A 27,006-nucleotide genomic window follows, 5' to 3' on the forward strand; every position below is an offset into this window, starting at 1 on the left:
ACACATTTTTAAAAAATCTATCTCTGTTTTGTAGGGGGGTCTTTGCAATTCTTTCATTCTTAAAAAATTTACTATGTTTCTAGGTCACATGCATTTCTTAGTAAATACATTTGGGTAATATCACACAGTAGATGATATTTTGTACACATCTTCAGCTGACATAACGTTAATTTGAAGAGATAATAAAAAATCAAGAGCTAAAACTGGAATATCATCTAACATGAAAGAAGCCAAATCCTATGTTTGGTGTCAGCAGTTATAGCATCTGTCATAATCCTGATATCAATGATTTCTGTTTTCTCAGCTTTCTTTTGTGATAAATGCATGTGAAAAACTATGATATTTCTTAATATCAAATTCTTGTGGAAATCCTCACACAGTATTTTAGGCCCAAAAGAGATATACTGGTATTTCAGTGACAGATCCTGACCCTAGTAACAAAAAAGGACTTAGCTTACCAGGCAAAGGCTCCTGATCTGCATAGAGAGCTGGCAGTTCTACACATTTGTCTTCATTAGGGTTGAACCAGCAGTCAAAAGCTAAATACATCTCTTCCTTTGTGCCTGTGTGCTTCATATGCAGTAAATCTAAGTGCCACGGCTGTTTTAGCTTGCTATGCGGGCCAGTTACCTGAACTTTGTATATTGAGCCAATATCTGTCAGTTCATCCTGTGTGAGGAAAAAGAGAAGATTAATGGATCTCATTCTAATTGTGCCAGATCAAATGTAGTTGACAGCTGTGTGCAACAATTGAACAAACTTCAGTAGTTAAAGAATTGGGGCAGATTTATAACTGCTACTATTTTTCCCCTTTCTAATCAATACAAAATTGATTTACTAATGTGAATGACGAGATGGAATGCTTGAGGTTTGATATCGGGGAACCAGTGATGGCAGTCACTTCTGAAATTTGTACACAGAACAAAGCACAGTGTTCATATATATTACACTGATTCAGGAGACTATTTGCAGGCACAGAAGCTTTAGTCAATCCTAAAAATTTTGCACACTATTAGAAATATTTCTTATAACATGTAATATAAAAATGGTGCAATTAACTATAAATTTGAAGGAGAATTAATCCGATTTTGAGGAAACATCCAAGAGATCCTCCATCTTCACCCTACATAATGTTTTCATATAGAAGCTGTCCATTAAAATCTTCCTTTTCTTGCATTCATGCTTGAGAAAAAATTCTTCTAGTTCTACTGGGGATAGTACAGCATCTCTATGACATATCGTTGCTTGAGTAAGTTAAAGTAGAGGAGGCCTTAGCTAACTATAATTATTGTTTTTAAACCAATAATTTTTCTCTGTAAGGGAAAAAGAAGGGAGAAAACAGAAGTTGTCTTTTCCTCTTCCTATTCTCTACTCCTCATATTCTTTCCCCTGCTCTTTCATTTCAAATATTGCCTAGCTAGTAGAAATGCATGAGATGTGACTTCAGCCTTTTTTCTGCCAGGGCACTTGTAGTTTCATATCATTTCTTTATATTTATCAGAGGTTCTTGGAAATAACTTGGGAAAACCTTCTGGGTACTCCTCATTTTGGATCATGTTTATGGCCTAGGCTAGTCTGCTTAGGTCCTCTTTCATTAAAGAAAAGAGGAACATCAAAAACCAGCCAATTATTTCTTTAGCTCAATCATTAAGTTCAATTTACCTGACTAGTAGGAAGAAGAACAAGGAAACAGTTTCTTCATTCACAACTCCAAGGCTGCTTTCTGATGAACCCCAAAATGAAAAGTAAAATATTTTCATGCACTCTTTGGGCTTTTTGCCAGGGCTCTCTTCACCCCTTTTTTTTTTTTCCTGATATTCTCTTGCTACCTGCTTCCTCAGTTCCAGCAGTCAATCCTGAAGAAACATCTTTCAGGATGTGGCTTCATGGACATATTTCTCTGATTAAAAGCTGGCTTGTGAAGTTCCCACTTCCCTGCCTGCTCACTTGCTCCCATTCCCTCAGTCCTGTCTTACATTTGTTTCTGCAGCTGCAGGATGAACTGATCAAGGTTAAAACAAAGGCCGAGGAACCAATCAAGGTTAAACATTCCGTTTTTTTCACAGGGATCAACCATTTCCTCAAAACCCACAAAAGACAACAGAAGAATGGAACAAGCTGTACAAGAACAGGAGAAGAAGTAGTCACGCTTCCTTTGAATATTATCCTAGCTTCCAGCACTTTGTGGTTCAGGGATCTCCTGAGCTAGAGGAGGTGTCTGCAATGTTTACCTTCAGGTCAGTTCCAAATTCTACTGAACTGGTCTTTCATGGAGAGCAAAACCAGAAAAGCATAAGAGTAACACAGTGTTGGCACTGGGGAGGAATTATAGTTACAAGAGGGAAGCAAAAGCATTGGGAAAAGAAGCGGTCTACAGTTCAATGATAGTGGACCTCAGATGCTTGTTAATATTTCAGTTAATGGGTAATAGGGGGAAGTGAAGACAAATGATGGAAGGCCAGAAGAACTGAAAAAAGGAGAAAACTTGTCGGTAAAAAGGAGCTGATCAAGAGGAAAAAGAAAGTGATAATGACAGGCAAAAAAAAAATAGAGAAACCATGCAAGAAAAGGCAGTTAGCCCAGGGAAACAGGGTGGCAGGGATGAATAAATTACATGAAAGAGAAAAATGAACTTTCTGTAAGTTTCATTTCATTTATGATTCTTCCTTCTCCATCGGCCCCGAAAACTTTATAGTATCCCATGGTATATTGTATGTTTACAAATTACTTTTGTGAGATCAACAAAACCTGTAAATCAGTACCTGCAGTGTGGTATATACTGTGATGTGCACCAAGGGACCAATTCGCTCATTTAAGCATTCTCAGTATGAGACTTTGGGAGAATCTGCTCATTCAAAAACCATTGTTCAAGTGACAGTGTTAATATCTACAAACAAAAATGATGACCTGTGCCAAACTACACAGAGGACTTAAAAATCAATTTGGTAGTTTAGTTTAAAGAAACTATTTATCTCAGAATTAAGTGGGTTATCAGCTACATGATTCTTGGGCTTTTCTTTCAATAGAGAAAGGTTGAAGTACTTTGATCTGAATTGCTTTTCCTGTAACTTGAAGTGGCAACTTTTTGCGACTCAGGTTGCCGTAGAAGATAAAAGAAAGGCATATTGGATCCTCTTTGTTGCTCAAGTCAGATCCAGTGATGTCCATTACCCAGAGACCTAATGACTTCATGTTGATTTCAGGCAGTTTAGGACTAGAAATCAGTCTTCTACCTTTAAAAATGATCAAAGAGAAAGAGGAAAGATGACAGCATGAGAGAAAGGCATAATATAACAGGATCGTAGCCTTTATGGTACACAAACAAGCTCTATTAGCAGGTTATGTTGTATCTACAGCAACAGTTCACTAAGAATAACACATCAATACTTTTATTATATTTTTTTGCCAAGAATTTAACAGCTTAATGTTCTTTCTGTGTTTAAAATTTAGTTTCAGAGGTATTTTCTTGATGCTAAGGTATTTTCCTTGTCATGTTTAGAAGTAATTACTAAGAGAACATTCAGTCACCTTTTAGAGGTCTAATTAATTGTTCTTAAAAAAGCAATCAATGTTACTAAAAACACTTTATCATTTAGAAGCACCAGCCATCTGTAGCAAGTAGGCATCTAATGCAAAATGAATAATACCAATGAACTCCACTTGTAACTAGATCTTACCTAGCAATATAACGTGCTATAATAGTGCGAGGCTGACAGGTAAAACTATACTAAACACACAAAAATATTTGCCAGATCTTCAGAAGATCAATATTACTATCTCCCTCTCTTTTTCTTCATTAATTGCTGTTATCCTTAATTTTCATTCTGTTTTAACTATTCTGTAGGAAATGAAAATGATTTAATGGAAAGGAACAGCTCAGTAAACTGTACTTTCTACAATTCAGAAAAACATGCAACTGAATACTTGTATATCTATCAAGGGCACCTTATGTTTTTAAGCTGTTTTACTCCCTCTGGGCAAATTTTTGTAGCTCATTTACTTTACATGGAATTGTTTTCACAGGATTGAAGGAAGGAATCTTTTCTACTCGTTCGAAATGACCAAAGGTCCTCCTGTAAGTGTCCTTTTGCCAAATACATCCAAGTTTAGATTTGCACATCTTGTGGCGTAGTAGGCTTGAAATGAGCAGCAACTGAGCGTACCACAACTGTTGCTTAGTCCTGTGGATAATACCACAGGTAAAGACTAGACCCATTTCACTAAAGTAACTTTTCTTTGGATTTCATATGAGATTCTAAGCAACCTGAATGTAGTGCATAAAACTTAAGCTATTTATTCCCATAAGGTACACATCTCGAACTGCTTTAAATCTCTCATTGCAATGTCCTAAATTTAATTTGGAAGGTGAGTGTTCCATACACAACATGTTGACAGCATGGAATTTTATTAACTTTGACCTTACCAGATGTGGTTTTTCTATAATAGTAAGATGAAACTGAAAATTCACATTTTCAATAAAAGAAAGATACTATAGAGATCTGAAAGAGCTGTAGCCAAATTAAAAAAAAAAAAGAAAAAAAGAAAAAAAGTGTGTGTATATATATATATATATAAATATATATAAATATATATAAATATATAAACAGGCAGGCCAGTTTTGCAGAAGAGCTTACCAACTGTCACAATCTCACAAACAGTCTCACATAACCCTAGATGAGTATCAAGCCAGTTCCACCATGGGAAGACCCATTCTTCGTCTGAGTTTTGTGATTCCTTTACTGTTACCATCTTGAGGTACATCCCAGCCCCGTAGCCTTCTCCATCATGTCCTATGACCACTTTTTGCAAATGACTTAGGGAAACAGCTTCCACCAAAAATGAATCCACCTGCAGAAAAGGGAAATACTTAATAGAACAGAGTTTGGAACCGAATATGCTTGAACTTCAGGGAAAAGGTAGTCCTGGATTTAGCTGAGGATTTAAAATTTGTGTCTGTTTTTTTGTAATATTTGACATAACATCTCCCCTCTGAATCTAAGAAAGCACACACTGATCACACCTGATGCCGAATCCCACATTCATCATTAACAATGCATTGTAACTTCATTTGACCTCTGGACAATATGAATCATTTCATATTACAATAAAATGCATATACCTCAACGTTTTGACAGTCAAACAGTTATGACAAGATTTTGCTTCCAATCAAATTTCTATCTTTCAGGGTACTTCTAGTTTCTAAAGTTTATCATACAAACCTAGATATATAGTAATAATCTAGTTCTAGTTTCTAAAATTTATCATACAAACCTAGATTTATAGTAATAGTCCTAAAGAAAAGTTAGAAATCTAAAAAGAGTGTGTTCACTCCAAGATAGCTTCTAAATTCTTCTCCAATAATCAGAAAAGCCTCTCTTTTTGTTTTCCTTACAAAATTAAAATTATTATGGAAACAGCAAATGGAGAAAAGAGTAAGCAATAAAAGGGAGGAAGTTAAGATGAAGGTAGAGAACAATTTGAGCAAAAGATGAGAGATGGGAAAGGAAGCAGAATGGAGAAGGCTGAGTAAGAAAAAAGAGAAGAAAACACAGGTATCAGTGGATGAGAATAGGGACAACAAAAACAACAAGATAAGGAAAAATGTGAAATGCAAAGAAAGAAATTATATGCCCTACTAAATTCTTGCTTGTTTGGTAAGAAAGCCAGGTGTTCTGTATGTGGCCCAGCCTAGGGCCAGATGGACCTGATGGTAGCTTGTAAAGGTCGACAAGGTTCTGAACAACTGGAGTTTAAACAGCAATACCTAGGATTATAATTAACACCATGATCCCAATAAAACATTAATCTTACTAAACCAGATGTCAGGACAATTAAAAAAGAAGATATCAGCAAACTGATCTCTAAAAAATGTAGTACTTGCCAAAGTCCTATGTGTTGTCCCTGATACTTTTTAAATAAAAATATTGGAGAAGTAGATTTTCTGCTACTAGTATTAAAAGTACTTTCATATGACAAAAATATTGATTTTTTTTTTCTAACAATAGTCAGGACCCAACAACCAGATTGTAAGCAGAAATCATTAAATTTTTTAATTAAGACACTTTAGGAAATAAATCTGTGCATGAAGGTAAATTAAAATAATTATTGTAGAGTACCTTCTGTATATAGGCATAGCCTTGAGATATACACAGAAATGAAATTTAGAAATTCTCTCAGTTTGTTACTGATTCCACTTATGCCCTACCAAGTGCTGTGGTAATTGTCTAATGAAATAATTTCACAGAAATCTAAGACTCTTCTTGACATGTACATCTTGGTAGTGAGCTTTTTCAAACTTTAGTGTTCAGTGAGTGAACCTCTCATAGGAAAGCCTAATACACAAGAGAAGAATTTTATTGTTATTGGTCATGTAGAAGCACTGCTCTTGTGTGCATTCTCTTCTCTAAGTGGGATTTTTGTCTCTTGTCTAAACTTACTGACCAGGCATTGAGTTAGTGTTTCATGTGGGACTGTGGTTACAGAAACATCACTGATTGCAAAAGTCTCACAGCAATTTCTGTAACTTATTTTGAATCACTAATTTTTAATTCTTTGCTACCTGTGCTGTCCTATATTTGGAACAAAAGGAGTAAGAAGCATGATCACAAAGGTTCTCCCCAGCAACCTGCTCTCTATGTGCTCATGTCGAGCCTTTATCATCATGCGGAGATGTTGTACAGTAAGGAAATAACACTGGCACTGGTCTACTGTGAATATCTGGAGGATAAACTCTGTTTCCAAATTCTTGCCCATCTGTAGCAAGATGTATTCTGAGCAGGCATTGATGCTTAAGGCAGTACTAACCCCTGCACATGTAAGACAGCATTTTTTATGCCATTACCTTATTCCTTTGAAATTTTCTTCCTTTTGCTAAAGATGTATGAAGTTTCCTCACACCTGTGTCCCCTCTTTTGCCATAGAGAGTGATATAAACATTTGCAAAAGTTTCTGCTCCCCAGCGGTCACCAATATGTACAGAGACAACATACTTACAGACTGTACAAAAAGAAAAAAAAAAGTTTAAATAAATCTGATTAAATACAAGAGGTACTTAAAAGAAAACAGCAACACAGAGTATTTAGTAAGACTACTGCTTGTTTTTATTTTTGTAGCTACCAAAATATCTGCTACACAGTACTGAAATAGTCAGGATGCTCTTTATGGATCTGATCTCTTCACGCTAAGCTCAGTGAAGACTTTCCATTAATTTCATTAGAAATTTGAAGGAAATTGGACTTGGACAATATATACTTATGCAGCTTAGAGCTACTAATTCTTCCCAATTCTATTATACTGTGCAAGATCTGGAAAATAAAAACTCATCTGAGTTTGTTCAGGGACTGTTAGAAACTGAATTATCTTTTCAGTAGATAATAACTATCACAGGTCAAAGAATAAGACGCTAAGTAAAGTTTATGCAAATCCGAATAGCAGAGACATGTAGCATAGCATCTGGATGCATGACATGACATATAAGTATAAAAATTTACAAAAGGCACTTATTAGTTTAAGGTGCATGACAGGAACTACAAACTTTTTGCCTCTGTAGTGCTCCTGTATAAATGCACTTCTACACAGTCAGGTTGGATTTTCTTCTGAGAAAGATTATTATATTGCATACGTATTCATACTCATACATACATACAAAAAGAATAACCAAAATTTTTCAAATGTCATTTTTAATGTATAGTCCTGCTAAGATTTAACTAACGTAATGCTATAGTTTCTTTTAAGGCTGTGAACAGGTTTGAGGTATTCAAGGACCAGAATTTCTGGAACTTTAGTTTTGAAAAGCAGTCATGTCTCTAATTACTTTTATCTCATGTGGAACTGCGAACTTTTCTGAACAAATGTACTTCTATAGGTCTTGACATTCCAAGTGCATCTCTGAATCTAAAACTCTCAGCATGTCGAAAAATAGTCCTTAGGGAAAAACAAATAAACTTTTTTGTGCAATGAGAATTACTTCTGATACTCGTGTTAGTAACTAAAGCTATTATAATCTATGTAATTCAATAGTAAGTTTCCTACAAATAATTTCCATGGTTTTGAACACGTGCTTTATCTTTAAAAACTATAATCACATTGTTCAGTTTTGCCCACTTGCAATCATGCAGAAGATTTAGCAACTGTGAAACCCAACATGTGACTTAACTGGAAAATTAAAATTAAGTGGTCAGCATTTTCACAGTGCATATATGAAGACAGTTGCAATAGAGTTGCTGAAGATACCAAATTCAGACAAAGTGCTGTATTATATCTGTGACATTGATTTCTCTTCTAAGAAGTTAGTTAACATTGTTTATATCTTCTCACTGTTTTTACCTGGTAAAGTTTTCTCATCCTCATTAACTGCAGGGAATTCTTTTACCAGCTCCTTGTCTTCTCTGTTAAGAGCGAGCCAGCACTTACAGTCAAAGTTCAGTTCTTTTTTTGTATGTAGGTCTTCTAAGTGAAAAGACTTCAAATGCCAGCCCTCAAAGCCTGGCACATCATCACAGCTGACCCGAATCTTGTATACATCTCCCAGGTCTCCAGTCTCAACCTGCAAGAAATATCATGGGGAAAAGCATACTGTCAGGGCTGCCTCACTTACAGAGATTTTCCCAAAGAGTGTAGAATTCCTAAACTTAACATTAACTAATGGAAAAGCTGAATTGCAGGCTGGGATAAGTGTGATGAGGGAATCATTCCTTCTCTTTTTCATGGTGTGATCATGGGTGAGATTGTCTGCCTTATTTTCCTCTGGTCCTTTATTAGCTTTGTGAGCATGATACTTTACCGTTAGGGTGAGTCAAGGTTAAAATTAGAAACATCTCTGCATTTAAGCTCTTTAGACAAAAGGTAACATGTAAAGCTTTAACCCTATTGGATAAGGGAGCATTAAGTTACAATTCAAGGCTCTGATACAAGCAGTCAAGTGAGGTATTAAAATTAATGATAATTACCATAAGCCTAGAAAGTTTTAACTAAATTCTCACTTGCAAAATTATTGGATTTAGAACATGAAATTACTTTATAAACAATTCTTTGGAAAAGAGAAAGGATATTTCTGCATAAAAGTAAATCATGAATGTTAAAGAAATAACTCTGTAGAACACAGCCCTGTTCCCATCTACATATGGTAAATTCAATATCTGGTTGCTGATTGTGGGCTTCTGTGAGATCTGGTTAAACCATCCAACCTAGGGCTGTGGGAACTGGGATGCTGAAACTGCATCAAGTGCTAATGAGCTGCATGACATTACCCACTGCACCAGGAAGTGGAGTGCTGCAGCCTTTCACTGCGCAGCTGCAAGAAAGACAGGTTGGGAAGTGATTTTCAAGTGAAACAAGACAGAACTATTATTTTGAAAAGGTAACAATTTTCTTTTCAAGAACGATCAAACCAGAAAATGTTGCCAGTGGCCTTGTTCTTCTCTCATATTGCTTTTTTTTTTCCCCAGACCAGTCGCAGCATAAGCTTTGGTGACTGTTGCCAGGAAGTAAATCCTTTGTGCACCCAGTAGCATCACAGTAAGAAACTGGAGTTAGTCTTACACAGTCATGCTCTGGGACCAGCAGTATCACCAGCAGACTGGCTCCTAAGACAGAGTACAGAGCTCCTAACAGATTAATTTATTCTGCTTCTCAACAGAGCTCTGCACTTAACAGCCCTTCACTGCTGACCTAGCTTGCTTAAAGCTAGTTCATGTGCCTTTGCACAGTGGACACATACATGTAGGGAAGTATTAGCTACCTTTTATTCTTATTCTTATTTTCTTATTTGGGAGGAACCATCTAAAAGCATGGTTTTGTCATTTTGGGAGAGAGTTGGCCACCCTCATTAATAACTGTTATGCAGACAAGAAATAGTAAAACATCAGAGTATGAAGAGGAACAGTTAACTGAAAAAAAAGCAACCTGCCAAAATCATTTTGCAGGAGGTTGAACTGTTTATCATAGAATCATAGAATGGTTTAGGTTGGAAAAGATCTTTTCAAGTCCAACCATTAACCTAGCACTGCCAAGTCCACCACTAAACCATGTCCCTAAGCATCACATCTACATGTCTTAAATACCTCCAGGAATGGGGACTCAACCACTTCCCAGGCAGCCTGTTCCAGTGCCTGATTACTCTTTCAGTGAAGAAATTTCCTAATATCCAAACTAAACCTCCCCTGGCACCACTTGAGGCCATTTCCTCTTTTCCTATCGCTTGTTACTTGGCAGAAGAGACCAACACTCACCTCGTTGCAACCTCCTTTCAGGTCATTGTAGAGAGTGATAAGGTCTCCCCTCAGCCTACTCTTCTCCAGGCTAAACAACCCCAGTTCCCTCAGCCGCTCCTCATAAGACTTGTGCTTTAGACCCTTCAACAGCTTCGCTGCCCTTCTTTGGACACGCTCCAGCACCTCAATGTCCTTCATGTAGTGAGGGGCCCAAAACTGAATACAGTACTCAAGGTGCAGCCTCACCAGTGCTGAGTACAGGGGGACGATCACTTCCTTAGTCCTGCTGGCCACACTGTTTCTGATACAAACCAGAATGCTATTGGCCTTCTTGGCCACCTGGGCACACTGCTGGCTCATATTCAGCGGGCTGTTGACCAACACCGCCGGGTCCTTTTCCGCCAGGCAGCTCTCCAGCCACCCTTCCCCAAGCCTGTAGTGTTGCCTGGGGTTGTCGTGACTGAAGTGCAGGACCCAGCACTTAGCCTTGTTGAACCTCATACAGTTGGCCCCGGCCCATCGATCCAGCCTGTCCAGATCCCTCTGTAGAGCCTTTCTTCCCTCCAGCAGATCAACACTTCCACCCAACTTGGTGTTGTCTGCAAACTTTCTGAGGGTGTACTCGATTCCCTCGTCCAGATCTTACGATGTAGAACTTATGAAAAGAGGCCTATGGTGGGAAGGAATTGCACCTGATGACTTAAAAGATCCCTTCCAGTCTGAATTTCTTCAGGTAAGTGTTATAAGTGGTTGCCATGCCACTCCTACAAAATTTCAAGATTCAAGGCATTGTTCTTTAATGACCAGGAAAGAAATCCTTCCCACTGTCTATATAACAGCCCTGAGGTTGCAGGGAATCTCTCAGCTCCTGAACTGTAACTCCACAGTACCCACAACAGCCACACAGCAGTAGGTTTGCACATGAAGAAGAGGGCACCAGACATGTCCTCTCTCTAAGCCTAGCCTGACCTGCCAGTCTGTATGCCACCGTGCATACAGAATTTAAAGCTGTCCCAGACTATGATGCACATGTGAGGGGGTTTATGCCTCTTGGATCTACCACATCCTTACAGATTCCTGACTTGGTCTCCACCATTGTGCCATGAAAAGGGAAAGAGGTGGGCAGAATTTCATGTCAAGATTTTATCATTCAAGCTGTGTATGCTGCAAAGGATATCATTAGCTGTGGTAGATTGTGGTCTAATTCTCCTAAAATATGCATTTGTCTCTTATTAAACTTAACAGGAATTAATTGGGTTCATTGAGAGGAGAGTGCACAGGTTCTCACCCATCTAAACTACGGTTCCTTCACAGGCAGCAAAATCATTGCTTCTTCTCTTTCAGCACCAGACTACTGACTTGTAAAATTACTGCCTGCAGATTTTCTTTCTTGTAGATGGACCTCATGACTGTATCACACAGCTACTCTAAATGCCGTGCACGACTTATTCCATAAAGCTCTCTGGTTTGGAGTTGCAACATTACAGAACTTGGTTATTTTTATATGACAGGGCAAGCTGTACCTCACATTTTACTTTGTCTTCTGCTACCCAGATTTGCAATTCTCTGGGCTTCTGAATTGTCATAAAGACATGTTATAATCCTTGTAGGAAATGCACATGAGCTATATAGGAAAATAATTTCAGAATACAGGACAGACTATTTAAAAGCCACTATTTTCCTTTTTGTTTCTAGAATCACAATTTCAATTAATTCCATGACTGCCTTTGACCAGGAAGCACGAGCAATCATACTGTCTATGATCTGTGGAGTTGAACACCACCAACTATTTTCAACTGAGTGTGTTAGATATTTCTCTCCTTTTCATGGGTTTGGTTTTTTTTCCCCCACAGTTCTGACCATTATTAGCCTTTCTGTTCAGCTCCATCATTCTAACAGAGCATTGCCATTACATCATTCTTGTAATCCTTTTCTGAGCAATTTAATACGATCAGTTTCCCTTTGCAATACGATACCCTATCTTTGATCCCATAATTGGTTTTTCCCTCCATCAATGCCTATTAATTGATGTAACATGACCTTCAAAGCAGAGACAGACAAATAATCCATCACAAAGTATATATCCAGTGAATATTCAGGTTTTAAGTTTGCAGAATGTTTGCAAGAGGACACTTTACCTTGTTTTTTATTCATGATTATATTTTCCACATTTATTTCTTCTGAACAGTTTTATGCAATATTCAGTACTTGAAATCTGAGCTGAGATGGATGTGATTTGTCATATACTAAACAACACAATATTTTTTCCATTACATGATTGAAGGAGCATAGCTCTTATAATCAAGAGGATGCTCTGGCAAAGCCACTGGGGTTTTGAAGCTCTCAGAGACACGTAACTGATGAAGATGATTAGAGATTTCACAATATTTTAAATCTTTTCCGTTTTGATTCACACAGGGCTTCTCCAAAGACCTCATGCCTAACGTAATTAAAGCTTTGTAAAATTTACTTTTTGGGTGCACATTTAAATTAAATTCTTTATCACTTCCCTGTTGGGAAAAAAAAAAAAAAGGTGCATAAATGATTCTAGTTAAAAGGATGTGGTCAAAGCATCCTAAAATTCAACTGAACAGCTTTCTGTCAGGAACTCCAGAAATCCTGCTGCTTGTTATTTGGAGCATCATTTTGGACTGTGGAAAACACATGGAGTATTGCATTATGTGATTTAAAACTTTCTGTCACCCTCATAGTCCTTAACACAAAATACATTCCGTATTTGTTGTGTGTTTATGAACAGTCCTACTTGCAGAGTTTTGTTGCTCATTTCATACTACTTGTGCTAGCGCTTTGGAGCGTAGTTTTAGGGACCCCAATCCCATGATCTGTCAGTTGATGTATCTTTGCATTTTATGATTCTCTGGATAATAGAATGTGCATGATACACTAGGACTCTCCAAAGAAATGCTCTGACAAGCTTACTGTGTAAGTAACCAAGAAACACTGACGACTGGGAGAAAGAGATATATAATTCACAAATTTACTCATTCCACATGAGATCAACAATTGATTCCTATCATCACTGGAATATCAAGGAAAAAAATTCTACTACTGCACTGTCAGTTTACTTTCGTTTTCCCAGTTATTTTTCAGTGTGTTTGTTCATTGGAGATGGCATGCCAGGACTCCAAGCAGATTCAATAACATTGACATTCATCTATTTCTCAATTTATTTATTAGAACTAAGGGGTTCTAATTAAATTTATTCTTATTTAAACAGCTCATCCACTGTACTACAAATGCCTGAGACCACTGAAACCCAGCAACTGTACCTGATAGCATACTGCTGTTTTATCTCTTTTAACAATTTATTCTTTATACTTGCTACATGCAATTAAACTACATCTGTTCTTTCATAGGAGTGGGTCAGAAATATTTTGGGTCAAATAATCATTCTGAATAAGATACACATCTCTGCATATATTTGTGTGAGAGCACCTGGAAAATCAGGAATTCACATGCCTTCCTGTCCTCAGTGTGTAATAAATGTATCTCTGAGATCAAAATTAAGCTTGCTATTTCAAAACAATATGCAAACTGCTTACAGCACATAACCTGTTTTTCTTTTTACTGCACTATATGACAAAGGACATTTGTCTAGGACCAGGATCTTGGGCGAGTTTAAAAGTTCATTTACTCCTGCTTGTTGGAAAGCTGAATTCACAGCTTGTCCTCCTTGTGATATCATGCTCATGCCTCCAGCCTGCTGCTACAGTGGGAGAACATGAGCAAAGCTGATGCATTCTTCTGAATAGCCTTAGTAAGAACAAAGAAAGGGAGAGTAAAAAGAAACTGGATTTATTAGCTGAACCAACTAGAGAAGATATGAAGGTATTTATGGAGATATTTGTGAATCCCAACATGCTTTTTATATCAGACCCACTATTCTGATTTCCTTAGAATGCCACAAAAACTGTAAAATGCTGTAAGCAATGTGGCAAAGAGAATGTTTCATGCACAGTAAGCAATGCTCAAATAGTATTAACTTCTTCATACGAAGCAACAAAAACAGGGACACAAATAGCTAAGGGGAAAATATAAGCACTAACCCAAAGCCAAAATATGAACAAACATTTAGAAAGCCATAGGAGTGGAAGCCCAGTATGATGGATATGGTACTATGATACCTAGGATAGCAGACTATGAGGGACAACCGTGACTGACACATGAGAACACTAATTTCTCCTAGCATGATGCTCAGTCACTGAAATTAGGCAATCTTAACAAGGAATACATGACATTTGGGAAATTACAAGTTGGATGTAGCAGAGGTCTGCTTTATGGAATGACGCTTGCCAAAATTCAGCCAGCTGGTGTGGTTGCTCCATACATAGATTCTGCCTCTGTTGACCTCTTCAGTTTATGTCGATGGCTTAGGAAGCTCCTTTTGTTGCTCAGTGTGTTTCCTGTCTGTTTTCTGATAAGCAGCTGCTTTCTTGTCTTTAACAAGGGCCATTTATCTTTTCATTTACTCCCTGTAAAGTTCCTAAATTGCTTTAGCTTGTTATTTAAATTAAAAATTCAGCCTGGATCATGTCATTATGATGAAGCTTTGACAACATTTTCTAAATGTAGTTTTGCCATTGTTTTCAGAATGTTTATTGCAGCCATTGAAAAGTATTTCTGAGCTTTACAAAACTGCCTTGAATTGCAAGCTATTTCTCTCATCTCACTGGCTAGAAGCTGCACTTCATGCCAATCAACAGAATTTGCAGTGACTTAACCTAGAAAGTCAGGTCAGAATCTGAACATTAAAAAGATGCCTCAGATGAATCCTCTCAAAGCAGCAGGATGCGTGTCAGGTGTACAGGTAGTCATGACTGTGTTAGGGTTGATTGTAATACTGACTATGAGTATGCTATTGCTTCAGGGTTCATCACACTGATATGAGTGAATGCATTCTCCTGTGATTTATGATTACCCAGAAAAATCCTCTGCCTGCTGGCCTGAGAGACAGAACTATTTTGGGGGAGAGTGGAGACTGCTTTACAGAGACTGAAATAAAGGAAAGAAAAGCCCACTTATGTCTTCTGGGAATATTGTCCAATCCTTCAACTTCTGCATTCTCAAATAATTCTATATTGCCTTTTGTATAAACTGCAACTCAGGAATCTTTAGAGAATTAGAAAAGATGCAAGACGAGCTGTTGAATGCAATAAATTACACAAAAGGGACCATTTTTCTCCATGATACATACAGTTGAAGGCACTGAAAATTCAAAGAGAACACTGCAGCTGTCTGTAGTAGAACAGGACTACCAGCAGAAGATAAGCCAAGATCTAAAGCCGTATCACTCCATCTTTGTAAATAAATACGTCATTTGTACCAGCCAAACTAATATTCCATATATATATATATATATATATATCTCTTTTGGCTAGAGAGGAATGTCATGATAAGCTCTGTGTAGTACTGTATATTTATGACTTACAATGAATTCATCTGTTGCTCTGGGTAGGAAGCACACATATCCTGGGGTTTGTGGAGAAAGCAGAAGCTCATCACTTTTGCCCTTTGAGCCATAAATCACAACAGTCCTTTTACACTCTTGTGGCTCTGGGGAATCTCCATCTGTTTTAACCCGCACTCTCCACTGTTGTGCTAAACAAAATAAAAATGTCACATTTTTAGTATCAATGGCAGAGAGTAACGGATGTTTTTGTAATTATCCCAACAAAGAATGTAATGAACTTACATCACATTTTATAAAAATAGACAAAGAGACATTCCTTCTCTTGAAGATAATTATAACAAATAAGACTTGATAAACATAAGACAACTGTTGAAGTGGATATGCAAGCAGAAATTAACACCAAGGAAACAGGAAAAGGAATATTTGGTGAGGTTTTTGCATTCTTTATAACAAAATAGTTGCTTTAATTGCAGTAATTAATTTATTAAATTTCCGTTCTTAAAGTGTTCATATGTAACATGAAAAAGAAATCTAACATTTTAAAAGACTTGTATGTGATCCATTTGTAACAACTGCTGGCTAATACACAACTAGTTAAACAATGAAATTTAAACCTATTTTCTCAGATTTTTCTAACCTAATTTGTCATGTTCAGTCTGCTCCTTTGTCAGTTCAGATCATTCATTAGGGTCGAGTCCAAAATTTAGGGAATTCCAAATAAGTGTTTGCACTGACCTCAACTCATGGCTTGGGCCTTTCAGAGATTCTTTTTGGTAGGTGACCTGTACTTATAACGTTTGAAGTCCAGAATGCAACCACGAAGCTACAGAAAACCATTCCAGGTGTGGAAAAAATACTGGTTTAGATGGACAGTATCACTTAGAAAGTTACTTAACTGCTTGACTGTGAATATTCCCCTGAATTCGAATCAATTATTTCTAGAAAAGACACTTGATCCTGCATGGCAAAGGGAACTTAATAGTGGAAGGAAATCAAAAGCCTATGTTTAAGCTGTGATCAGTACTGTGGTAATATAATTTGCTAATGGGATTAATATAAAGGAGAACTATTTCATGATTTTGTGTAAGCCTACAATACAATGTGCTGATAAAACAAATTTAGAATAGTTTAATTCAGAAATAAATTGGATGTGATTCTTTTTATTACAGTACTATGCACTTTTTTCATACCTTTTGTTTTCCTCCACCTGCTTGGAGATGGAGATTGGGTGAAAACCTGATCTGTTTTTCTTGATTTTTGATTTTTCCCCTGTTTTTCACATTGTTTTCTTTAGCTAATTCTGGTTTCTTCCTTGTTATAGAAGCTTTTTCTGCATTACATCTGACTGTTCCCTGACTCTTCTGGGCTCAGCTACAAAACAGCAGGCAAATACGCATCTCACAGTCAGTCTGCTGAGTAACACACTAGCTGAAAGGATCCTTCCATCTGAACTCTCTTTTGAGGTCATTTCCAGAAATGAGTCAGATGTAGTACGTGGAGGATCCACACTTTGTCTAATGAGGAACTTTTGTTGTTTGATATATGTGCCAGCCTTGAATTTCATCTCCTTGTGCCAGGTTGGCATGTGGTACCCTTCAGGGTACCTTCACTTGGTGAAATCAAGCATCATTTGAGCTTCTGCTGTTCCTGAACACTCCGAGGGTTGATGAGCAGATTCAAATTTTTACAAAGACTCCCAACATAGCCCTAAACCTCTTATCCTCTCCAACCGTGCCCCATTTTGAAGGCTGTCCCAGGAACACAGCAGAGGGGAAATTAAGATAATTTTGCATCACTGTGTTTCCCAGGTGAGCTTTCTTTTTCTCTCTGTAATATCCTTCTGCTTCAGGAGAGAGCAAGCCCCAAGTTAAGAGAAAGCACAGATGCATAACTGCCTGATCCTTGCTCAAAGAGGCAGCATGTTTAGAGAAGGTATTTCAGGCAAGGTGATATATTTTAATTAATATCCATGATTGTGTTTTTAATTATTATTTCAGAAGAAAGGCTAAGACACTGGTTGGGAGTGTTCCAGGAAATAAATCAGTGGTTAACAGATTTAAGGCCTCTTAGCATCTGTGCCTGTTTGTTCTCCTACATTTACTTTTAATGCTTCTACAATTTGGTAACTGAGTTAACCCAGACTGACTGCATTTTCTGTAAGTTCAGCACATTCATTTAACCTGTTCATGCCAGAATAAGAAAAAATGTTTTGTCTAATATTATGTTCACTTAGACGCCTACGTGGTAAGGATGGCTACACCAGACAGGAGGCTGATGCCAAATACCTATTGCGTTCAGTGATTTCTATATCTTTTTTCAGGATATTCTGAAGTCCTCAGTAAGTTCTGAAAATCAGATAGCTGGGCTCGAGTAGGTCATCTTCTGTATTTCATATGTGTGGCCACCTTAAAAAAGAGACCTTTCCCCTGATACTACTGAACTGCATTAACTTCCTTTCAGAGTGACTAGTGTGTTCGTGCATTATTGTACTTTTAGCTTATGAATAAAGCTATAGCCATTTTCTTTGAGACATGAGTACGATGACTGCTAAAATGAATGAGGGGAGGAAACAGACTTCTGTGAAAAAAAGTCTCAGAATTCTTTCTTTTCTAAAATAATGCAACCAAGGATCTGATTTCACTTTACAGGGATGTATCCAGAGATATGTTAGAAGCAGGGTCCCTTTTCCTTCCAGAAAGTCTTTTAACCACTAGTTTGGAACCTGAATGATGCTTGCAGCAAAACTGTGAAAATCAAACCTGCAATGACTTCTGCATGTAGCAAACTGAGTAAGGTAAAACAGAAAGTAAACATTTTGTAATATAATTCAGAAAACTGAAAAAAAAAGAAGGCTTTTTATCTGTTTTTAAAATATGAACAATTTATATGTTTTTAGAGGATTGCCACCATTGTTTTTACAATATATTACTTCAGTTTTTTTACTCTGCTCGTTTTTGGTCTTAAGACCTAGAATGGCATTCACACTTTGCTAGATGTAGGAGCAGGTTGCTTACTTCCCAGAGATTGTAGAAATTTGTGTTGCCTTGAGGCAGAGCAGTCAGTCTGCTTATTTTATTTTCTTAGGAAATTCAGCCTCCACCTGGCAATATATACTGTCATAGCTTTTTAGAAGCAGGACCAACCCATTTACAATTTGAGAATTCTGTGATTATTCTTACCCCATTAGCAAATACTGGCAAGGTAAGGAATAATATAAAAACAAAGGAAGTAATGGGAGAATTTACTGCATATTTTCTCTTTTCTTATTAATTTTCTGTATGCCTTAATACCAACAACCTTGCACAACATAAGAGCCAACCTAGAAATATCTATTAACTGAACTCTGTTCATCCATTTTGAACCATATCTTATGCACCGCCCACAAAAGTCCACAATACCACAGAGCACCCTACAGGAACCACATTACAGGAACCCAGCTCCTTTTAACTGACTGCAGTGTGGACAACATTGGAATACACTATGTCTTGTCTCCTTGCTTTGAGAGAAAATATTTTATGTGCTATTACGATACTCCATCTATTTTAAGGCAGGAAAAGAAAATAGAAAATGGAAGGAGGAAGTAGTAAAATTTCCCTGCAATGTAGGAAACATTTAGAGAGTGATGTAAAGTTCCATTCTCCCTCAAAACAACTTGTCATTTGAGAGCTGAGAGCAGCTGTCCACCTTCCCTACCAAGGCAAACCCTTTTGTCTTTTTCTCTTGCATCAAACATACAAGGTGGAATCAAGAGAATACAAATAAATCTGTTCCTATGCTTGATTTGCCAGAGCCTCTCTGTAATCTACAGATGTACAAAACCTGCTGGGAAAACTTGATATGGGCATACTGCATTTTGGCAGAATCCATAGCCATCAGCAGTGTTCACGGGGATCTGGGATTTACACTTCATTAAAGCTGGCATGATGCCAACCTGGCTGAAGAAGGACTGAGAACCCTCAAGTAACCTGCTTAGCAATGATGGCTTTTAAACTCTCTTCTCTGGCCAGGTGGTTGAACATCTTACTAGCTTTATCTAAAGAGAACAAGATTTCTGACCTTCAGAGTGACTTACTGCTTGGTTTTGTAACCTTTGTAATATACCTTACCTAGGCACATTGATCTTATTCTGATAATCACTAAACACCACTGAATTATGCCAATCAACTTTTTATGACTTTCCCTGAAGCCCACTTGCAGAGTGCAGCTCATATAGAATATGACCACATGAATGCATAAAACATTGGCTCCCTAACATCAGTACTGCTGCTTTCCTCTTATTCAGTAAATGTATATTATATGGAAAGTTTTCGCTTCCACTGTGAATGGGACTGCTTATAGCTACTATCTGCTCTACCATGTGAAATCTTCACTGCTACAGCTGCTGGGAGAATTTAAGGCAATTACTTTTTCTTCCAAGACTGTATCTCTGGAATTTTCTCTTATCAGCTCTAACCCTGGTACTGTGTCATGATGGATTGACACAGAACTGAGTACAAGACACCTTTCCAAACCTCTTGTGAGTGTTACCCTCCTATAAAGCTCAATCTTTTCACATGCAAGGTCTATGAGATAATCAGTACAACACCACAAAAGAAACTGTGAACAATCCTGAGATCAGTCCTGCTCATCATCTTTTTTACATAAGGTATAAAAGCATGATCTCTCACTTATCTCAGTTCCTCACTGGAATGAGCCCTCGGGTAAGGAAACGATGGCTAAAGAGCGATTCAAGCTAAGCTGATGCATAGCTAATTGGCAGAATAGTTCCTAAAAATGTTCTTCTCCTTTATATCTTCATTATTCAGAACGTCTCATCTCAACCTAAGAAATAAGCTCACACTCTTTGGGTCCTCCTGGACATCTTGACAGTGTGACATTTCACAAACTGATTAAGAATAAGCCACTCCTTTCTCCTCATAATCAATATATGGCGTCTAACCGCTCTTGACATGCACAGGCTCTCAGCAGCCTGTGCATCTGTGCCTGCTTATTATAGCACAATAAAGAATGAAGCTGCACTGGAAAAAAAAACTTAGATTAGTAGTAAAATATAGTCTATTTTCTGAACATAAGGTGAAATAGATATAATGGCTGCATCTCTGAACTGTGCACTTAGCAGAATGCAGAATCCAATTCCAAGTCACTCTTGTGAAAATCAAATTTCTCTGTGGGAAAGCCTTCACTTACCTGAGTTAATCAGTCTCCTCTTGTCAAAGTTATGATGCCATGGAACAATAAAGCTGTTGGCTAAACTGTTTGATTGTATGCAAATTATTTAATTTCCACTGAAACTGGAATTAGATCCAGAGATCAGGACTCATCCTACAGAAGGCAAGTCACTGTTTCCAGAGTCAAATGTAGATGTTGTTACTTTTTTTACTTTAGTTTCTCCCATACAGTTCCCAGACACAGTTACACAGAATACACATTTACAGTTAAGTGTTCATAAAGATACCTTTGTCAGTCTGTTTTCTGGTTAGGGAGAAACACAGAGATGTATCTCAAATTTTATACACTTGGGAGGTACTAGCGTATTATAGTGATGGGGCTGTCTTTGTAGGTATAAAAATAGAGAGCTGGGTGGGTAGTTTTTTAATAATATCTTTTTACTAATTCAAGCAGATTTAGTCAAATGAATGCATATACTATATTTAGCTTCACTAGCAGATTTGGAGTTTAAGCCTGCATTATTTCTGGCTACTTCAGGAATACCCTGATGGATTTTGACCTGAAAATGCTTCCACTGACACTTTACAACACATTTTTCAACTTGATGATGTTTGCTAGGGGACCTGTTCCCATGTATTAAATGACAGTGACATTGGGATAAACAAAACAACACTTGAATCTTTTCTCAGAGGAATTCCTGGCTGATTTCAGGACAGAATAGTAGAAATATGAAGAAAATCAGTAATCGTTTATGAGCATGCATGTTTTTCTCAATTACCTATAAAGGCCTAGTCCTTTCTGTAGACCTCTGCCAGCCAATTCGTCTTCATTTTGTCTCACAGCTGATAGTTTACATATATGATGTGGTCACTTGCTCACATATTTGTCACTTAACACTAGTTTGCAGATTAAATTCAAACAGCAAAAACAATGGTGTAGAAAACAACTCTTACCTTTAAGGAACGCCTTCCTTGAATTGCCATCCTCTAAAATATGAAGAGGGGAAAAAAAATTTGAACAAGCTTTATTATCACTTTTCTTCTTAAGTTATGGTCTTATTCAGAAGGGTTCTTCAGTAATAACTAGGCATTAAGTATATACTATATTTTATAACACAAATTTTCTTTAACAAAATACTTACTATTGGCAGTTAGCTCCCACTCAGTTTTCCCATCATCTTGATATTCATCTAGCCATCTTTCATTGCAAAAACAAAAATAATAAGATTAATAACAATTGTCAGTATATTGCAAGTAATCTGACAGTTACCTTCTCTCTCCAACAGTATTTGTTTTATACTTTTTTATCAAATTATGCCTTGAAACTACTTCCTAGATCAAATTTTCTTTTATACATTCATCAGAGTTGGCCTTATTCTTATTAGAAGAATTTGGCTCACTCTGCTCCAGGCAAACAGGAATTTTCATGGTAGCTATAAGAAGTACTACAGCACTATATGAAATACATTATATGAAACACTATTTACAGAATCAGAGACTCCACTGTACATTTGGGGGGGGGGGGTTATATAACCTGCAGTAGATAGTTATATTCATTGTACTTAAAATGATATATAACCCCTGCAAGTCTGGAAGTTTCTAAAGCTTCTGCAGATCTGCAGCAATGAACTGAACTTCTCTTTTTAGTTTCCTTTTCTTTTGTACTGATGAATTTAAGGATCTTTCCTGCAATACCATCTCACTACAAACACATATCTATACTCCTTCAGTTGATCCCCCTTGCTGATATAATAACACTTTACAGCCTTTAATAAGCTCACTTATTTAAAAATAAATACGTGCTCACTATCAACTTCTGTTCTATTGGTTCCGTGTTGATGTTGCATTTGTTTAAACTCAAGAGTCCATAATATATTTAATTTATTGTATATAACAAAATTCTATGAATAAATCTCATATTTGAAGTCTAAACTCCACTGTATTTCAACTATTTTTGCAATAAATAGCTTGATTAACTTCTGTGAGCTTTCTCCTCATTCCCTCCTAAGAAAAACAAGATCACTAGCAGTTTCTAAAAATAGAACGTAAACTTTGACACATTGGCAGCACAATTACACTGCAGGCAAACAATGACAGGACTCCTCTAGTTCTATACATAATGTCTCTAATATTTTTCTCAGAGCTTAACAATTTTTTTTTGACAAGGCAGTTTTATAGAGAGCCCAAGTGTCTTCATTAAGTACCCTTCCCTTTTGAGAAGTCTCATAAAATCTTGTAATTAAAGAAACAATTGTCTCATTCATCTACTCTTCCAATAATGATCTTTAACACACACCAAAGCAATTAAAAAGCCTAATAGTCAAAAAGGAAAACTAAACCAAAAACCTGATCATTGGAAGAGTAGTTCTGAGAGGAGTAAATCGTTCTTAGCTAGTCATTTCCAGGAATCTTGCAAACTGAAACCTTGTTTTTTTGTAAACAGGTAGGATTCCTATAGGAGGAGAGCTGTCTTTACTGAACCTCTAAAGATTTTCAAGACTTTAAGGCACAGTTCCCAAAATAACATGGAAACTATTTCAGCTATATAACCCAAACTCATAAATTCTAGAAACCACATGCTACAGAATATAATTAGCTGGATCTAAATTACAATTCTTCAAATTATTTCTATTGTATTAAATATACTAATATAGAAATAACACACACAAATCCTTACTTCCGTCTATTGACTTATTTTATGTTTTTTTTCTGTTATAGCCATATGATTCAACTCAATGACTGCTGAAAGTTCAGGTTGCAGTTGCCTAAGATAATTAAAAAATTTGGAAAAATAGGCTCTTTAGTAATTGTTAGAACTGAGAGAGTCGAGCATTTTCTGATTTTGCCCATGGCAGCAAAATTCTAGACCTAGTAAGACAGACAAGTAGAGATGTACTAAATGAAAGGAAATATTGGACCTCTCCTTTAGGAGAAGAGTTAAAGGTATTTCCAAAGATCTCCAGGATGTATATAAGGTTTCTGGTGACTGAGAAAGAGAAACTGACCAAAATCAGTACAGCTAGATCTTTACACATAATACTTTTTAAAAGATTGAGAAATGAATTTATTTATTTTCATGTGGTCTCTGTATAATTTAGATAAAAGAAAGATCAATGCACCTTTTCTCCTATGCAAAATTTGGTTTTGGGTATTAAGCTGTGACTCCCTCCTATACCAATACAGCAACTTTGTTCTTTGTCTTCAATGGCAAAATTTTGCGTCCCTTGTATGTTGAAAAACTTAGGCATTGCTCATATATCTAGGCTATGTGCACATGTCTGTTCTGCAATTTTTTCCTTAGGTTGCTGGCAGTGTAACAAATCCTTTTTCTCCATGAATGGCGTACCTGTTACAAGGAAATACAACCTCCTGAGCTTCCTTTCCTTCTTTATGTTTGATGACAATCTTATCCAGGAACCATCCATTGCCTGGGTTGAAATGACAAAAGTTTATCATGTGAAATAATGTATTTTTTTTTTAAATAAACTTAAAGAAAAAAGCCCAGATTATCTTTTTGTAGCAGAAACACAGGTCATATTAAGACAGAGCTCAGCTAAATAGATAAGATATATTAACAGAAAGAAAGCTTTATTATTCTGTGTCTGTCGCAAGAGGTACAACGATAATTCTTCTCTGCCTTGCTCTGTTTTAATTTTCAGCAGGATGGTTTTTTTTTTTCCTTGGAGACAAGTATATGAGTACATCTGTGAACTGCCAACACCATCCACATCCCGACCTACATCTTTTGATTCCTTGTGATAAAGCACAAGTATGTTGGGACAAATCTGTTTATGCAGTTAACTGAGATCTGTGTGAAAGCTGGAAATTTTGGTCCTCTTGAGTAAAGTTGTTATTGCATATGTAAGAGTATTCGTTAACAAATCACTAAGACTACTGTTCTCATTTGCAAATAGAGTGGGGCTGCAGCCTTGGAGAGGCTTTGTATGTCTAGGTGCCAGTAACTGGGAAAACTGAGGATCCAAGGACGCAGAGCCAGTGACTGGATAGACTGAGTGCTTAAGGCCAGCTACTGCAGGACTTATACATCCATATATATATATATGTATATATATACTTATACATCCATATATATATGTATATATTTGTCATTGATGGACTGTCATTCTGATCAGCTAGAGAGGGTAACAGGATAAGGACATTGGTGCTGTTTGTGTTTGTGTGAGTGCTAAGTTCCTGTCTGTGTTGATCTGTGTGGCTGGCCATGTGCATACACGTGTTTTATAAATGTGTTTGTGTGTGTGCCTACTGGGAACACATACTCAGCCTTGCTCCTAGTGGGACCGGTGGGCATTGAGCTGTGCAGCCTCACTTCTGTCAAGCTACTGAATTCATCCTCTCCCAAACAGCAGTAACCACTGCCACATCCATGCTGATGTCTTAGATCACTTCCAATAACCATCTTAGTGACTACTACAGTTCTCCTGCGAAGTCCTTTTCAAATATCCTGTTCTCACTGTGTCTGCACCACTCACAACTTGTCATAATGCTTACGAGGTTTTGCCTGACTCATACCACTATTTATCAGCACATTGTAGCAAAAACAGCATGAGGGATGTTTTGATCAGAAGAACACAACTGCCCTATTTATTCTCATGCTCTGCCTCCCTGGCTACATTTGAGTCTGGAAGTCCCTAGAAGGCAGCAGTCTCTGTCCCAGTAGGGAGGGCTTGCCCAGGCAGTGCATGGAGCAGGATGGCATTTCCCCTTCAAGACTTCAGGCCCAGGGCACATTAGGACACTCTGCAAGCTTCTTCTGTCACCCTCCTATACCTCAGATGCTCTTTCATTGGAAGGAGACTACTAGCCTGGCCAAGATTCACCAGCAATCAGGCAGGTCACTTTGAAACAGGCCAAAAAAGATGAAAGGCGCTGCTTGTGTAAATGTACAGGTATTTATGTAAAGCTTCTATGAAGGAGAAGGTTCTTTCAGCAGACAAGACACATCATCTAGTGACTCACACCTGACCAATGCCAAAACCCTGCTGACTAGGACAAAATTCCTTTTCTTTCCTCATTCACAGTGGCTGTGGGAGAAGATCTATGCCCTGCAGTCTAGGAGCCCCAAAGAAAGCATATGTTCCATGATCCTTTCAAGACAGTCTCCAAATCAAGACCACAGACCTTCTGCCCCATCCCTCAGTCAAATTATATGATTAGAAAAAAGGGCAGCCTCACCTCTAAAGGAACCCTCTTTCCTTCCTCTCAACCCCCAAAAGACTGGGTCTCTAGATGGCCTCTCTCCTGACTCACCATCCTTTTCCAGCCCTCAAATCCCCTGGTCACCTCAGGCCAGGCTTATCTGGGGCTAGTTTTGGATACATTTCAAAAGAAGTCTGTGAGATCTGTCTGTGCTGAGTACAATGAACAATCATCTTAATTACAGAGGCATAAATTTTGTTATACACAGAACTCAATCCATTATCCTGTTTAGATAATCCTTCAAAAGTACAGATTTTGAACTACATTGTCAAAGAACAGCTGAAGATAGCTGAGTCTGGTTGCAGATTTGTAATGTTGATCCTGTGATATGGTTATGCTGCCTGTTACAGGCGAAATGAGGGAAGAGAGCATGGTATGGTGTCCTGGGAGACAGAGTAAAGGTACGCTCCACCACATTGCCTTCTGTGTTATGTCTTGGCCTACTAGGATATGAAACTCTCATATATGCAATCATCCATATCGCTGAAGGCAGGAAACTCTAGAGAACTACAAAGATACAAGAATCAAGTTTACTTCCCATACCAAGGCTGCACTAAGCAGCCTACTTCTGTAACAGTCACAAGTCTACTCAGAGCCTTAGTACAGACAGCAACACGGGTGTTGCTTGAGGCCATTTCAGAACAGAGTAGGGTAAAAATGCTTTTCTCATCTAGTATCAGTGTGGCCCTGAACTGCTTTAAAAATCCTTCTCTTCACTTGGCTTCTTCATAGCCACTAATCTGCAAACATATCTGCAGTATTTACATCTGCAGTGCTTTTAAATTCTAGCTTTCTCTTCATTTACATCATTCCAGAGATGCACACCTCAAGGGCTTGTATCAAAAATTTGTCTCATCACAAAATTATCTCTTTTTTTCTGAAAAACCTACAAGCTGAATGCAATGTCACTTACTGGAGCAGCTCCACATTGACTTGCACAGATTAAATAAATAACCAAATCTTCTATCGTTGCCCA

The 27,006-nt window shown here is 37.5% G+C and overlaps 1 protein-coding gene across 1 annotated transcript in view; it reads right to left on the bottom strand.

The window, feature by feature from the left end:
* Positions 1 to 27,006, bottom strand: part of RP1 (RP1 axonemal microtubule associated) — a 187,774-nt gene that overhangs the window by 64,914 nt on the left and 95,854 nt on the right. Inside the window, exons 29-37 of the mRNA XM_087753249.1 lie at positions 24,157 to 24,238; positions 21,953 to 22,008; positions 21,765 to 21,797; positions 15,661 to 15,830; positions 8,326 to 8,545; positions 6,842 to 6,996; positions 4,635 to 4,848; positions 3,043 to 3,233; positions 459 to 669 (exon numbers count right to left, since the gene is read on the bottom strand). Of these exons, the coding sequence (XP_087609375.1) occupies positions 459 to 669; positions 3,043 to 3,233; positions 4,635 to 4,848; positions 6,842 to 6,996; positions 8,326 to 8,545; positions 15,661 to 15,830; positions 21,765 to 21,797; positions 21,953 to 22,008; positions 24,157 to 24,238 (1,332 nt within the window). The remainder of the gene's footprint in view (positions 1 to 458; positions 670 to 3,042; positions 3,234 to 4,634; positions 4,849 to 6,841; positions 6,997 to 8,325; positions 8,546 to 15,660; positions 15,831 to 21,764; positions 21,798 to 21,952; positions 22,009 to 24,156; positions 24,239 to 27,006) is intronic.

This window comes from Nipponia nippon, unplaced genomic scaffold, assembly GCF_047370975.1.
Source record: "Nipponia nippon isolate SJK-2023a ecotype South Korea unplaced genomic scaffold, ASM4737097v1 scaffold_1, whole genome shotgun sequence".
In the NCBI taxonomy this organism is placed as follows: domain Eukaryota; kingdom Metazoa; phylum Chordata; class Aves; order Pelecaniformes; family Threskiornithidae; genus Nipponia; species Nipponia nippon.